The sequence below is a fragment of the Gopherus evgoodei genome, chromosome 8 (genome assembly GCF_007399415.2).
Source record: "Gopherus evgoodei ecotype Sinaloan lineage chromosome 8, rGopEvg1_v1.p, whole genome shotgun sequence".
Lineage (NCBI taxonomy): Eukaryota > Metazoa > Chordata > Testudines > Testudinidae > Gopherus > Gopherus evgoodei.
The window spans coordinates 45,893,289-45,907,186 of NC_044329.1; the positions used below are offsets into that span (position 1 = coordinate 45,893,289).

At 43.8% G+C, this 13,898-nt stretch overlaps 1 protein-coding gene across 6 annotated transcripts in view; it reads right to left on the reverse strand.

Moving 5' to 3' along the window:
- Nucleotides 1-13,898, reverse strand: part of PACS2 (phosphofurin acidic cluster sorting protein 2) — a 178,247-nt gene that overhangs the window by 40,650 nt on the left and 123,699 nt on the right. For all 6 annotated transcript variants that reach the window (XM_030574056.1, XM_030574058.1, XM_030574055.1 and 3 more), the window contains exons 18-19: nt 8,672-8,780; nt 848-890 (exon numbers count right to left, since the gene is read on the reverse strand). In XM_030574056.1, coding sequence (XP_030429916.1) covers nt 848-890; nt 8,672-8,780 — 152 coding nt within the window. The remainder of the gene's footprint in view (nt 1-847; nt 891-8,671; nt 8,781-13,898) is intronic.

Genomic DNA, 13,898 nt, shown 5'->3' on the forward strand with positions numbered 1-13,898 from the left:
TGCAGCTATATAATTCATAGGTTTCTTTTTGAAAAAGGACATGTTTTCATTTTGAGATTATTGGTAAAAATTCATTTTGAATCAGAGTTAAAGTTGCAGTGATGTAATATGCATTCCTTTATATGCAATATTATGCTTGCAGGGTAACATTTGAGGCTGTTAACTATGTGCATCCTGGCTTTAAAGTGATTCAGTTTTGTAATTAAAAGTTTATTCAGCATTAGATTTGCTTTCCATAACATTTCTCATTTTAGAGCATTTATTGACCTGACAGGAATGGTCTAAATTCTAGATAATACCTTGTGCTGCCATGAGTACAGGAGACTGGACTAAATTACCTCTCGAGATCCCTTCCAGCCCTATGATTCTATTTACCATGCTCTAGGTACCACACAATTCTGTGCAGCAACAGGTAAAGTGGTACACAAATGTGTAATATGAAGTGTCCGAGTTGGTTGCAGAGAAAAAACAGTAAGACTTTTCTCAACTGGAACAGTTTCCAGGTAAATCCGCAGCTCAATTTCAGGAAGGGCTTTACTGGTAAGTTTGATTTTTTAAAGAGCAGATGGGCTGGTAGGTGATAGATTCTTCATCTCTTGAAGTCTTCAGATCAACAGTGGATGCATTTCTGGAAGATTTGCTCTAGTCAAAGACAAGCACTGGACTCAGGACAGGGGTAATTACGTGAAAATCTGTGGCCTGTGTTATGCCATAGAATGTCAGACTGGAGGATCTAATCATCCCTTTTGGGCCTTAGAATCTATGAAGCCAAGTGAGATTGTTAATAAACAACCTTGTTTTATGAAATTCACCAAACTTTAAGCTGCACATCAAAGCAAATACTCACCCCAACAAAGGGAATGAACTTCTGGGATGATTCTTCATCAGGGCTAGAAACAACAAGGAGAGTGATTAATAAGGAGTTCTTTCAACGCTGAGACAAAAAATCCACATTACTGTTTCATTCAAGCATGCAGCAGGAACTGAAAATGTGCAAGCGCCAATTCTATTTCTTCTCTCAGAGTCCCTGTGACAATACTCTGAGATCCCACACCGGCTGGGGAGTATTGTATCTCCTCAGGAACTTTCTTAAAATAAAATGGGAAGTCGCTGCCCCCCCCCGCTGTTTTTTTTTTTTAAAAAGAGAAACATGCTTAATGACATGGCAGTAGCTATGCTCGTACACATGACCTCCTACTGCAAAGAAATGAACCCGTGCCACAACATACATCACCAGCAATACAGAGACCTGCAGGTTACTTACTAATAACTGAAGCTCTCGGAACACATTGCCTTCACGAGTCCCACTTTGCAGTCGAGTGGCATACTTTGCAAATCTCAGAATCTCTAAAGCAGTTAGCCTGCCATGGGTTAACAAGCCATGACACCTTACTTGTGTGGCACCAGACACACACATGCACAAGAACAGGTAACCCCTGCCACAAAGGAGCTTACACCCTGAGTGAGACAGACAGCACAAACAAAGCCCAGGCCCAGAGTGTCTTGGGAGATCACTGATATTTAGGAAGTGAACTGGAAATAGTGACTTCAGAAGGGCTGGGAGGAGAGGCAGATGGCTCCCCCAGACAGTGTAAAGGACAGAGATGAGATGTCCCACGTACAGTCTCAAGTGCAGCGATGACATGACTTACACTTTGAAGGAGGTGGAATATCAGCCCTGCCCAGCATTCAGAAACATGGAGGAGGGGAGAGAAGAGATCTGTGGAGCTGTGGTGGTGCAGAGGAAGGAGGGGGAGCAAGAGGCACACTTGTGAGGCAGGGAGACAAGAGGGAAAAATGATGGGTAGGAGAGGGGGAAGGGAAAGTAACTATGATGCTTGATGGGAAAAAACCTCTAGGGCAACATGGAAGGACACTACGAGAGATGCAAGGAGGGGGACAGAATGGCAGAAGTCAGGAGAGGGCCAGTGGAGAGGCCTGAAGTGTGTGCGCGCACGTCTCAGGTTGAATTTGAAGTCAAAGACAACATGTGGGAGAGTTTTAAATCTCACGATTTTTGAATGCCAGGAGCTTTACACTCCGGCAAGAAAGGTGTTTGCTATAGCCTGGACTACTGCAGAGCGCAGCTCAAACACTCAAGACATAGAGTCTATCAAAAGAAACAAGCCGCCCTGTGGTGCTCTCTGCAGCAGATCCTCTGAAAAGGCATGGAAACATGAAAAATGCTGACAACTGCACAAGTAGGACTGGCTAGATAGCTTCCTCCCAGCCCTGTGTAAGGGGTGGCATGCAGCTGAGGGATGTGTGATTCAGGTACAGCTCCCTCCCTGCTTCAGGGGCAGGGGTTGTTTTACCATAGCCCTTCTTATGGTGCATCTTACCCTTGCACTGGCTCAGCTGGTAGGAGCGCTGCGATGGAACCAAGGCTCTGCTCACTTCTCGACCCAGCCATTTTCTTCATGCTTCAGCCACACTGAGCAAGAACTAATTATACAGACTCCTGTGTCCTTTATCTAGACTTTCCATCACACCCTTTTAACTCCAATGCCAGTCCTTGCCATGTAACCTCTAGAAACTTCCCTGAACAAATCCTGCTAGAGTACGCAGCAGAGAAACTGGGAAGTGCTATTGATCCATGCCCCCAATAAATCTCAAACGGAAGTTGTAGAGCAGTTGGGATAAAACAGCAATGGAATCTCAGTCCTTTCCTTCCTCAGCTACAGTAGATAAAAGCTGTCCTCACCTGATAGCTTCACACTGCTGGCCACTCAGTGGAATGATGAAAGTACCAGAGTATCATGCTTCTTAATTTTGTTGCTATTCAAGTTCTCTTTAAGCACTAAAAAAACCAAGCCAAACGTGGTTGCAACAGAACACTTGTTCAGTTCTGCTGAGGACAAATGCTGAGTACCAGAGCAGAATCCTTCTAGGGAAAGCTGAGACATTGGTGATTCTAAAATAGTAGTTTGCCCATTTTAAATGGCAAGTAATGGTTCTTTTCTTAACTACTGTTCTTTGACAGTTGATTAATGGTTCTTAAAATGACAACTGAACAGATTTAAGTTAGAAGCATTAACCCCAAATCACTTAGTTTGGAAGAATGCGCTCTTCTTTAAATATTGTTCTTTTGGGCAGTATAGAAGTTTTCTTATTTTTATGTCTATTAACTATTTTAATAGAGAAACACCAGCAGGATGGATGGACAGACATACGTATAAGTGGCGCTCAGAAACAATGAGTGCCACAGAAAGCCTTAGCAGTTAGCAACCTGTTACACTGGAAGACAAAGCAAATTTTTTTTTTTTTAAAGGATGAAAATGGATTAGGAAAAACTGGATGAAAGTAAAATTCCCTTCTTGAAGTCCTTGTTAAAATAATTTATTCTATCACGAGAAATGAATGAATGCCCAACCTTGCAATGTACCAGGAATCAGGACTGCTAGAAAGTACTGAAGTACTCACCACAATGCATATCAGATTAGATATCGGAAAGAGCAATTCTATGGTGTGATTTTTTTATTTTTATTTTTTTTTAAAGTGGCTTTGAAAATCACGGTCCCAGGCTCCTTCATCTGACACTTCTCTTGTATTTAACTTCTGGTTCTTAAGGTTGGATCAGTCTGGCCAGAGCTGGAATTGGGGGCTGCTGGTCTCCTTCCCTTCTCCAAACAATCAGTGGGGAATAAGCCTTACAAGCCAGCCTCTGTCCAAAAGAAAATGACAAGCCCAACGAAGGCCTAGTCTGCATTAGAAAAGGTTTTGATGAAACAGTAACAGTCAAGAAGGGTGACCTAGAACTACAGGTTGTGCTACTCTTCTGGCACGTTCTCTGCTCACTTTTCTACCCAGTGTGCTTTTTTTAATGCATGGGATGACAACTGGGGCCATTCAGTTTGCAATATGGGAGCAGGAGAGATCACAAACATACTCTACATTTTTAAAGAGGTGGTAAATGACAGACTCCCTAGTGCTTTCATTTCCAGAGCCAACCTGCAGCGTAGATTCACACAAATGAAATCCAGAAGACCCAAGAGGCAAACCATAGTGGACTTGGAATTACCATGGGTAACACTGACTTCGTTGTCTACTGCCAATGAATGACCTGGCTAGACAACTACTGTGAGTTACCACTGGCAGACAAATTATTCCAACAATGACAACTAAAGCCTACAAAAATTAATAAGTACTGTACAACAGAGTGTTTCCTTCTAGAGAACAGGGTATGTCTAAACCAGAAGGTGCTACAGCAGGACAGCCATGCACAAGTAGTGTTGGTCGTATAGACACTGACTACAGCCCTAAATGGTTTTTCCGTCACTGATGTAAATCCACCCCCTCATGAGGCAGTAACTAGGCTGATTGTCTTCTACTGGGGTTTGGGCGACCTAGCTACATTATAGTGATGGAAATTTTTCACAGCCCTGAACAGTGTAGCTCCCTCAACCCACATTTCAGGTGTAGTCAGTTGGTATGAGGCCTAGTCATCAGCATTAGGTGAAAGATCACTAACTACATGGTAAGTAAGTGACCCTTCCCACTGATACCATTTAATCTCATCTGGACCACAGCAGTCTTCAGCTATTCCATAACTAAAGCATTTCTCCTCCTCCCACCACCACACACACCCACCACAGAGTACGTCACCCAGAAGAGACAAAATACAGCGAATCATTTTCTCCCTAAAGCCCTTCCTCTGCCCCAGTCTCTGTATTTTGGGAAAGTCAGCGGATGCTCCAAAGAAACAAGGCAAAGCTTTCAGACAATATGCAGTCTCTCACAGGCAGTACATGCTTCAGTCTTGCCATGACAAACAGAACAAGTGGCGGGGGGGGGGGGGTTGGGTGGGAAGGAGAGCAGAAGTCAATTAAGTTAGGATCAACTGGCAGAAAACAAGTTATAAAGCAGCTCATTACATATAGCTAGGTTCTGGAGACTGGTTTCTCTCTCTGGTTTTGGTGTTCTCAAATCACTAGAGCTTGTTTAACAGAGCAAGTGCCAGGATGCTGGGAAGATTTTTAAAGTGTTTCTAAAAAGCAATTTTCTGTGAGCTTATAGAATAGAGCTGCTGCCTCCAGCCTGGACCCTCAAAGGACGAGTAGCTTCGAAGAAGGTGTTTCCCTCGGCTCAGTAGGGAGATGGAGAGCTCTACAAGGCCTTGTGACTGGAACACTGAACAGGTCACTGGACAGCTCAGAACTGGGGCAGAATGCAGGGTCTGTCAGACCGTAAATACCAACTAGAATTAGAAAACCAAATGGCTAGGAGGGAGGGATAGCTCAGTGGTTTGAGCACTGGCCTCCTAAACCCAGCGTTGTGAGTTCAGTCCTTGAGGAGGCCACATAGGGATCTAGGGCAAAATCTGTACTAGGTCTTGCTAGTGAAGGCAGGGGTCTGGACTCTATGACCTTTCAGGGTCCCTTCCAGCTCTACGAGATAGGTATATCTCCATATATTATAATGCCTCTTGCTACAGTCTCATTTGCCCTCCCCACCACCTTGTCTTAGATTGAAGAATATGCAAAAGCTAGCCTGAATTTATGGAGTCTGCTATTCCAGGGGCTAAATTTCTCTTTCAACTTGTTATAGGGAAGGAAACTGCTGGCCTGTACTCTTGAAAGACCCATACAGTTCTACTCCAGCTAAAGAGATTTCAAAACCTGCAGTCTAAGGATATGTCTACACAGAGATAAAAAACCTGCGGCTAGCCCAGATCAGCATACTTGGGCTGGTGGGCTAAAAAATTGCTTGGCAGACATCCAGGCTCAGGCTGGAATCTGAGCCCTGGGAGACTGCAATAGTGGATGGTCCCAGAGCTCAGGCTCAGCAACTTATAGCTCTGCAGCCTGTCAGCTGGCCTGGGTCAGTCATAGCTGTGCCACAGAGCTTTTATCCTAGTATAGACGTACACTTTGCGGTACACTTGATGCCATTGTTGGGAACAAAAAACGTTCTTTAAAATTACACTAACAGTGACACTTAAAAACTTGGTTTAGTGTGGATCCTTCATACACTACTGTAAACCCCTTAATAGCTGTTACTGAAGTGTTACCTAGAAGATAAAAGGCACATGATCAACATAAAAGCCACATTTATAATAACCTTACCTGTACTGACATATTAAAACCAAAATACTTCATAATTCTAAATCACTTTTACATACATGTTACCTATTAACGCCATTTGCTTAACTTAGTTTCGAGAGTAGGAACCAGACTGGCTAGCTTCACTTTCACATTCTCATGCCCTCAAGTGACACTGGTCAAACTCTTTATTTTATTTCTATTAAATTTATTTCCTGTGAAACCTGCATTTTGACTCCCCAAACAATTGGCTCTGTGGTCCTTGGAACAGTGCATTCTGCCACCAGAGGCAGAAGTTTGAAAAGCAACAAACAGAATTTAATTTGAAGCACAAGTTAAGCATCCCAGACCTGCAGGAGCTGTTAAACAAGGCATAAAAGACCAGTCCAGGAAAAGTATAGAAGGTATGGAGTGGGGAAAGGAACCTAAAGAGGATACCTTATGGTAAAATCAAAATGAAAGCTCTTTTTCCTTTTCAGAAAGCAACCAAAAGAAAAAATGAACACATTATTATACTTACAATAGAAAGCAACACATTCCTTTAGATAGTGCTAACAGAGTCCTACCTGTATGTTACTTTAAGAAAGAATTCCCTCAAGTCACTGCCATCAGTGAGCACCACTTCTGAAGGAAACCAGAGCTAGGAGATAATTTCCCATCACTCCACGCGATAAATTGCTTCTCTAACCTCTCTAATTTCCTATGTTCTACTTGTCTGAAAGCAGAAGTTGTTTGAACAGACCCATAAATACATTCTAGAAACTCTAATGACCTCACATTTTAGCCAGGAAGTAAAGATACCAGGGAGTGGAGGCCTGTGGCAATGGTTGAGAAGCCAAATAAAATTCTTCATTATTTCACTTCAAAGTAGCCCCAGACAGACCAAGCAATCTCTGCATGGCTTCAGGCACAGTGCAACAAGAGGACCTGAAAGGTGTGATGCCAAGCCTATCTTTAAAAAGGGAAAAGATGGAGTCAGGTAGCTATGATCTATTACAGGCTCACATTAACTGCCGGAATCTATCATAAAAGATAGCTTGATGGAATGCGATGGACAGACATGGGTGTAAATAGAAACCAGCATGCTTTAAAGAACTCTGAATAGCTGATCTCAGATGGAATTATCCTCCGAGTAAGGAGGTCAGACAGGCTGTTGACAAGGGAAACACATGTGCTGTCTAGCTAGATGTCAGAATGTTTTCAACAAAGCACCACTTGCAAACTTGATTCTTAGATCAACCAATCTGGGCATGGCAGTAAGTCAAAGTGGGTACATTGGTTAAATGGGCATGCTCATTATAAACAGGAACTAGAAATGGAGAAGTCAAGGGGAAACCAAACAAGAATACAACAGTTAAAGCGTGCAGGAAAGACAGGCAGCAATATGAGAACAAGTTAATGTTGTAGTAAAAAGATTTAGAATTTTTCCCTGCTATTTGTGGAGAGAATGCAGTTTCATTCATAAATCAGGAGTGAGACAATCAATCATGATGCTACAGTGCTTAAGCAACAAAATGGCTAAAGTGTTATTAGGTTAATATTACAGAAAAAAGTTTGGGCAGGAAGTAAGGGGGACATTAAAATACAGCTAATGAGAAAAGCTGGTTGGAGTATTCAAATATTTACTAATCAGCAGGCTTACAGATATCTAATTGTGGGGGCTATGGGAGTGAACCACTTCAGTTACTTCCAGAAAGAAACGGGGAGCAATTTAGCTTCTACTCCTATAAAAATTGAATACAAAGGAACTATATCACCGTATCATCAAAGTCACAAGTTCTGCACTAATTTAGGAAGTATCATTAAACTCAGCTTTACCTCACCCACGTGGCATATAAACTATATTTCCAATTTTTGTCACTAATCAGAAAACTCCTATGCCACCACATCGCGCCTTACTCCCAAAGGTCCTCCATCATCATTGCCATATGTGGGCACAGCCGCTTCTGCCCCACTCCCCCTTTGCCCCTACCCTGTTTGCTGACTCCTGTACTCTCCTCTGAACCCACATCTCACAAGCTGCGTATCCATGCCAAGGCTGAAGTAAACCCTGGTGAGCTCTAGCCATCCTGAGTGGGACTCCTGTAATGCTGTAGCTGCCAAGGAGAAGAGCAGCTCCTTCCCCCAACTGATCGGAGCTGAGGCAGTATTCTCTACCCAGGATTTTGCACCAATTCTGAGGGAGGCAGAGGCCAGGACCCCTCAGAGACACCTTGGTGGAGGGCTAGACAGAGTTCATGCTCTGAGAGTTCCGCCTCACAAAATATTCAGACACTGGCACTGTAAGCAAAGCCAAATATCTGAATTCCTTTGCATCTGGAGACCAAACCGGTGTATAGGTTATTCCCAGGCTTCTTTGCTCTTCAGATATATCAACTGCGCTGAAGAAAGTAAGGCGCATTTCTGGTTGTTCTAGATTTGTCATCTGCTATCTAGCTGACAACACTCGCAGTGCCAGGTACTGTTCCCTGAAAGAGTTCTTGATTTGAATGTGCAACCCTTACAGGTTGTTTCTCAGACAGTTTTGAGGTGGCCAGCTAAGTCTGTGCATAACAAGAGAATGAAATAATATTTCCCCCATCCTCTGTGGAGTCCCTGATATTTTGGAAGCCATTACTGAAATAACATACCTTTTCTGTTTGTATGTCAACATTGCTTCTGCAATAGGCAACTGATGTGCACAGTTTGCCCCGGCTATATACTGGGTTATTCTGGAGACAATATCTGGTGTTTCCTGAACTGCAATAGAATGAAAAAAAGACAGGAGCAGAGTAAGGACTATTCTTCACTAATAGAAACTGCAAAATGTCACCAGCAATTTAAATCATGCAAGATCAACCAGAGCAAGAAAGAAAAAGAGGGGATGCTGTCAAGTCACTTGGTCAAGAATTGGGTAATGAAAAGAGGGACTCAAATTCAGAAAAAGACATTTCAAAACAAGGTGCCAACCAGAACAGACAGCAAGACAGACTAAAGATCAATGCCATATGCTCCTCCCTAAGAGTTCAGTGTGTGGCTCAACAGCACCCCTTGTTGGGAGAAGAGAGGAGAGGCACCACTGCTTAGCAACATGAGAGTTTCTCTAATCCTCAGAGCTGAGTGCATTATTTCTGCTAAGGCAATGAACTCAGGAGAAGGAGAACAAGGGGTCACTTGCAATGTGGTGTAAGGCTCTAACCACAAGGGGATGCAGCATCTGCCTTCTGAAAAGACCCAAAATGCTAATTCCCCGCATAGAAAAATAGAAGGCAAAACCAGTGTTTTGGTAGAGGTGGTCATGGTTCTATGGTGAAGGCTGAACTGAGTTTTGCATTTAACACAGGAATTCGGCCTCTTATCTCTGAAGAGTACCAAGTATTCTCCTCACAACGTACGGCACCACTTTTAGAGCACAGAATGGGTTTTCTGAGAATTCACAAGCAAACCTATTAGTTTAGGCATTAAAAAATAATTTATGATGGGTCTTACAGGGTGCTAAATTTTTTCAGACCATTTTTAATTCTGAATTTTATTAATGGAAATAATGCAAATTCATACTTCCCATATGTTAAAACTCACTGAAGTTGTGTGCGTTGGCTACATTTGAAGAAGTCTTAATGATTCTTGTTTATTTTTTGCCATTCTTCATAAACTTTCTTCAGAGAAATTCACAAAACTGCCGTCTTTCAAAATGGCTGTCATCTTATGTTCTCAATGGGATTGAGACCATGAACTAGGATGCCCTCTTCTGGCTTGGCCATCACCAATCATGGTTTCCAGTGAGGATGATCTTCACTGAAGGCTTCACTCCCATTTGGTGGCCAATTCAAAAGACAGTCTATTTATCAACAGAGGGCACCTGTGGCCCAAATCCCATTGCAGGAAATGGCAGCCATTTGAAAAAAGGTAGTTCTTGAATTTCTCTGAGGAATATCATTCTTCAGCCACTGGAGAAACTTTCAGTTATGAAAAACAGCAAAAAAAATTATTCCTAAAATAATTCTTCAGATATGACCTATGCTCATAAAGCACTGAGTAGAATTTTCTGGAGAAAAAAGATTTTGTTTAAATAAATTACAAGCCTTTGAAAATTCCACTCTACATGTAAAGCACAATTTTATGCAAAGTTCTCTCTGACTCTATCTGTAAAATGCACAGCTATGCAAAGTCATGCTGCATGTGCTTATCCATTACAAGATCACGTTTTCTTCAACCTTGAAGTAATGCATGCGCCACTACACGTGTCTGTGCATGCCAGATAAATGGGGTTCATTATAAGGAAAAACACTGTAAGTTCTTACACAGAAAAAGAAAAAGTGTTACAGGTATACAGCTCACTTAAATTTGGAGGTACGCCAGTCTCACTAGCAAATAAGCCAATGCTGCTGGTTGAAGAGAAAAATCTGTGTGGCTTTGGACTATAATACATACCGTATAGAAGATATCAGTTGTAACTTTGTTGGTGTTGCAAGGAGAGTTTCTAATTTTTTTATATATCCAACAGCCACCAACTTGATAGAAACAAGCTATTCTGACCTTATGTGCTTCCTCAGACAATTTTTTTTCTAAGACAAACTCTAGAACAATGATACAAACTAATCAAAACTGACTTTTCCCAATCCAAGAACTTCAGCATTTTCTCCCTAAAAGTTAACTCTTTGCAGTCTATGACCAACGACTTTTGTAGATGCCGAAACAAAACTGAATACTGGACAATTCAGAAAATAACAGAGTTCAAATAAAACGTTTGGGAAAGTGCATTGGTATGGAATGAATGGTTGTCAAAAAGTCTGCCATGCAAAGCTTTATATATGTAGCTTTATTTGCTGAAAACCTTACATGCTAAAGCAACTGCACTGATGCTGAACTGGTTCACCCATAAGCCAGTTCCATTCTTCTCCCTCAAGACTTTAAGCAGCTAAATAAGGAAAATGCCTACACTCTTAGTTCCCAGTACCTTAACAAGTTGCTCTGCTCACTGAAGTCTCTGGACAACCTGACTTCCTAATTAACTCCCATAGCCCTGCTGAGTTCCTAACTGAGAATACAGAAAAATGCCAGGTTAGAAATATCAATGATAAAATACTTTAGAGTTTAAAAATTAAATACATCAGTGATAAGCTGAAAGTTTGTAAGCTTGTGCTTGTCAGAGTCAAGGTTGTATGTGAAGTGCGTATGGTGAATTTTTACGTCAATGTTGTCATTAGCACTGATGATTAATTGTAAGAGTAATAGAAAAGAAGAAGTTGCTTCCCTATAACTGGAAGATCTTCTAGATGTGTGCTCCCTGTTTGCATTCCAAACACAAGTGCACATGCATGCCATATGCTACGTCATAAGATTTCTGTAGCAGTGTTCATCAACTCACATATGCACCACACATAGCCTCGTGGTGCAAGCAAGGTTATATGAGGCTGCGCGGGACGACACTCCCTGAGTCACCCTTTTACTGACGACCATAGCAGAGGGGATGGAGAGTGGGTATTGGAATACAAATAGTGACCACAGATCTCAAAGAACCTCCAGTTACAGGTAAATAACCTCCTCCTTTTCTTCTTTGAGTGATGGGCCCTATATGTATTCCAAGTACGTGTGAGTAACAAGCAATGATCAGTGCGGAGGGGGGTGCGAGGATGCAAGAAGTATCGCACTTTGAAAGACGGCGCAACTCACAGCCATATCAGCCGCTACTCCTGGGCTATGGCATAGTGGATGGTGAAAGGTGTGCACAGAATGCCACATTGACACGCAGTGGATGTCATGGCAAGATACATCCACCAGGGAGGTGGAAGCAGCTGCTTGCACCCACGTTGAGTGTACCGTAATCCAGCCAGGCATTCTCAGATGCATGATGAGACCCACTTCAAGATGTGCTGAGAGGAGAGGGCTTGGCCCCAGGATCTGTCCGCAATGGCAACGAAGAGGTGTGGAGATACTCCAGGATGGCAGGGTGGCGATGGCATCAAGGGGCAGGTGACGGTGCTGAGCCCAGGAGGTGAAACCGTGTAGGACGCTCTGGTGGAGGCCTGCCTCCTTTGCACAAGAATGTGTCACATCGGTGTCAAACAGACTGTCTCTGCATGAGCCCCATCCAAAAAACCGGCTATGAGATGAAGGGGGCCAAGGTTGGGGTGACAGACACTGCCCCGGTCCTGGGTGAGGGGGTCAAGGAGATCCAGAAACCAAAACTGACTGGGCCAGAATGGGACCATTAGGATAATCGTGACCTGAGGTCTTGTCAGATCCTAGGGGTTACAGTGGACAAGAACTGGATATGAGTCAACAGTGTGCCCTTGTTGACAAGAAGGCTAACGGCATTTTGGCTGTATAAGTAGGAGCATTGCCAGTAGATCGAGGGACGTGATCATTCCCCTTTATTCGGCATTGGTGAGGCCTCATCTGAAGTACTGTATCCAGTTTTGGGCCCCACACTACAAAAAGGATGTGGAAAAATTGGAAAGAGTCCAGCAGAGGAAAACCAAAATGATTAGGGGGCTGGAGCACATGACTTATGAGGAGAGGCTGAGGGAACTGGGATTGTCTAGTCTGCAGAAGAGAAGAATGATAGCTGCTTTCAACTATCTGAAAGGAGGTTCCAGAGAGGATGGATCTAGACTGTCCCCAGTGGTACCAGATGACAGAACAAGGAGTAATGGTCTCAAGTTACAGTGGGGGAGGTTTACGTTGGATATTAGGAAAAACTTTCACTGGGAGGGTGGTGAAGCACTGGAATGCGTTACCTAGGGAGGTGCTGGAATCTCCTTCCTTAGGGTGCGTCTTCACTACCCGCCGTATCGGCAGGTAGCAATTGATTGCTCGGGGATCGATATATCGCGTCTCATCTAGACGCGATATATCGATCCCCAAACGCGCTTATACTGATTCCGTAACTCCACCAACCCGAACAGAGCTGCAGAATCGACAGGGGGAGCCACGGACATCGATCCCGCGCCGTGAGGACGGTGAGTAATTCGATCTTAGATACTTCGACTTCAGCTACGTTATTCACGTAACTGAAGTTGCGTATCTAAGATCCATTTTTCCCCGTAGTGTAGACCAGCCCTTAGAGATTTTTAAGGTCAGTCTTGACAAAGCCTTGGCTGGGATGATTTAGTTGGGGATTGGTCCTGCTTTGAGCAGGGGGTTGGAACAGATGACCGCCTGAGGTCCCTTCCAACCCTGATATTCTACGATTCTATGATCTTCTGTAGGACCTGGGGAAGGAGGGGAATGGGGGTGGAAGGCAGGAGTTTGCTGCAGCAAGGCAGGAGGAGAGCATTGTCTTGGGAACCAGACTCCATGGCCCCCAGGGAACAGTAGAGGGGGAACTTGTGATTGTTGCACATGCCAAAAAAGGTTCCATCGAGGGGTGTCCTTGGCATGGCAGAGGGAGTGGAGAGAGGGGTCATGGAGTTCCCCCTTGTGACTGATGTACCAGTGCTGGCTGACCACACTGGTCAGGGAATTCTGCGTTCACGGGAGGTAAGCCGCACAGAGCATGACACAGTGGTGGATACACCAGTTCCGGAGGCAGATGGATTCTGTACAGAGTGACAGGGATTTGGTGCCCTCTTGCCTGTTGATATAAGTCACTACCATGGTATTGTCAGAGAGGAGCTGAACATGAGTGGCATGGGTGAGAGGCCGGATCAGACAGGCCAAGCGGACTGGTCAGAGCTCTAGTACATTGAGGTGTACGTGGACCTCGCCCTGCGTCCGAACACCCTTGGCAGTGTGTGTGCCCAGATGAGAGCCCCAACTGGTGAGGGAGGCAGCCATGGTCAGGGGGTTAGTTGTGACAAGGCAGTGAAGAGTGCTAATGAGCACCTTGGAAGGGTCGGGCCACCATACAAGCGAAGCCAGGGGACAAGCAGTGTT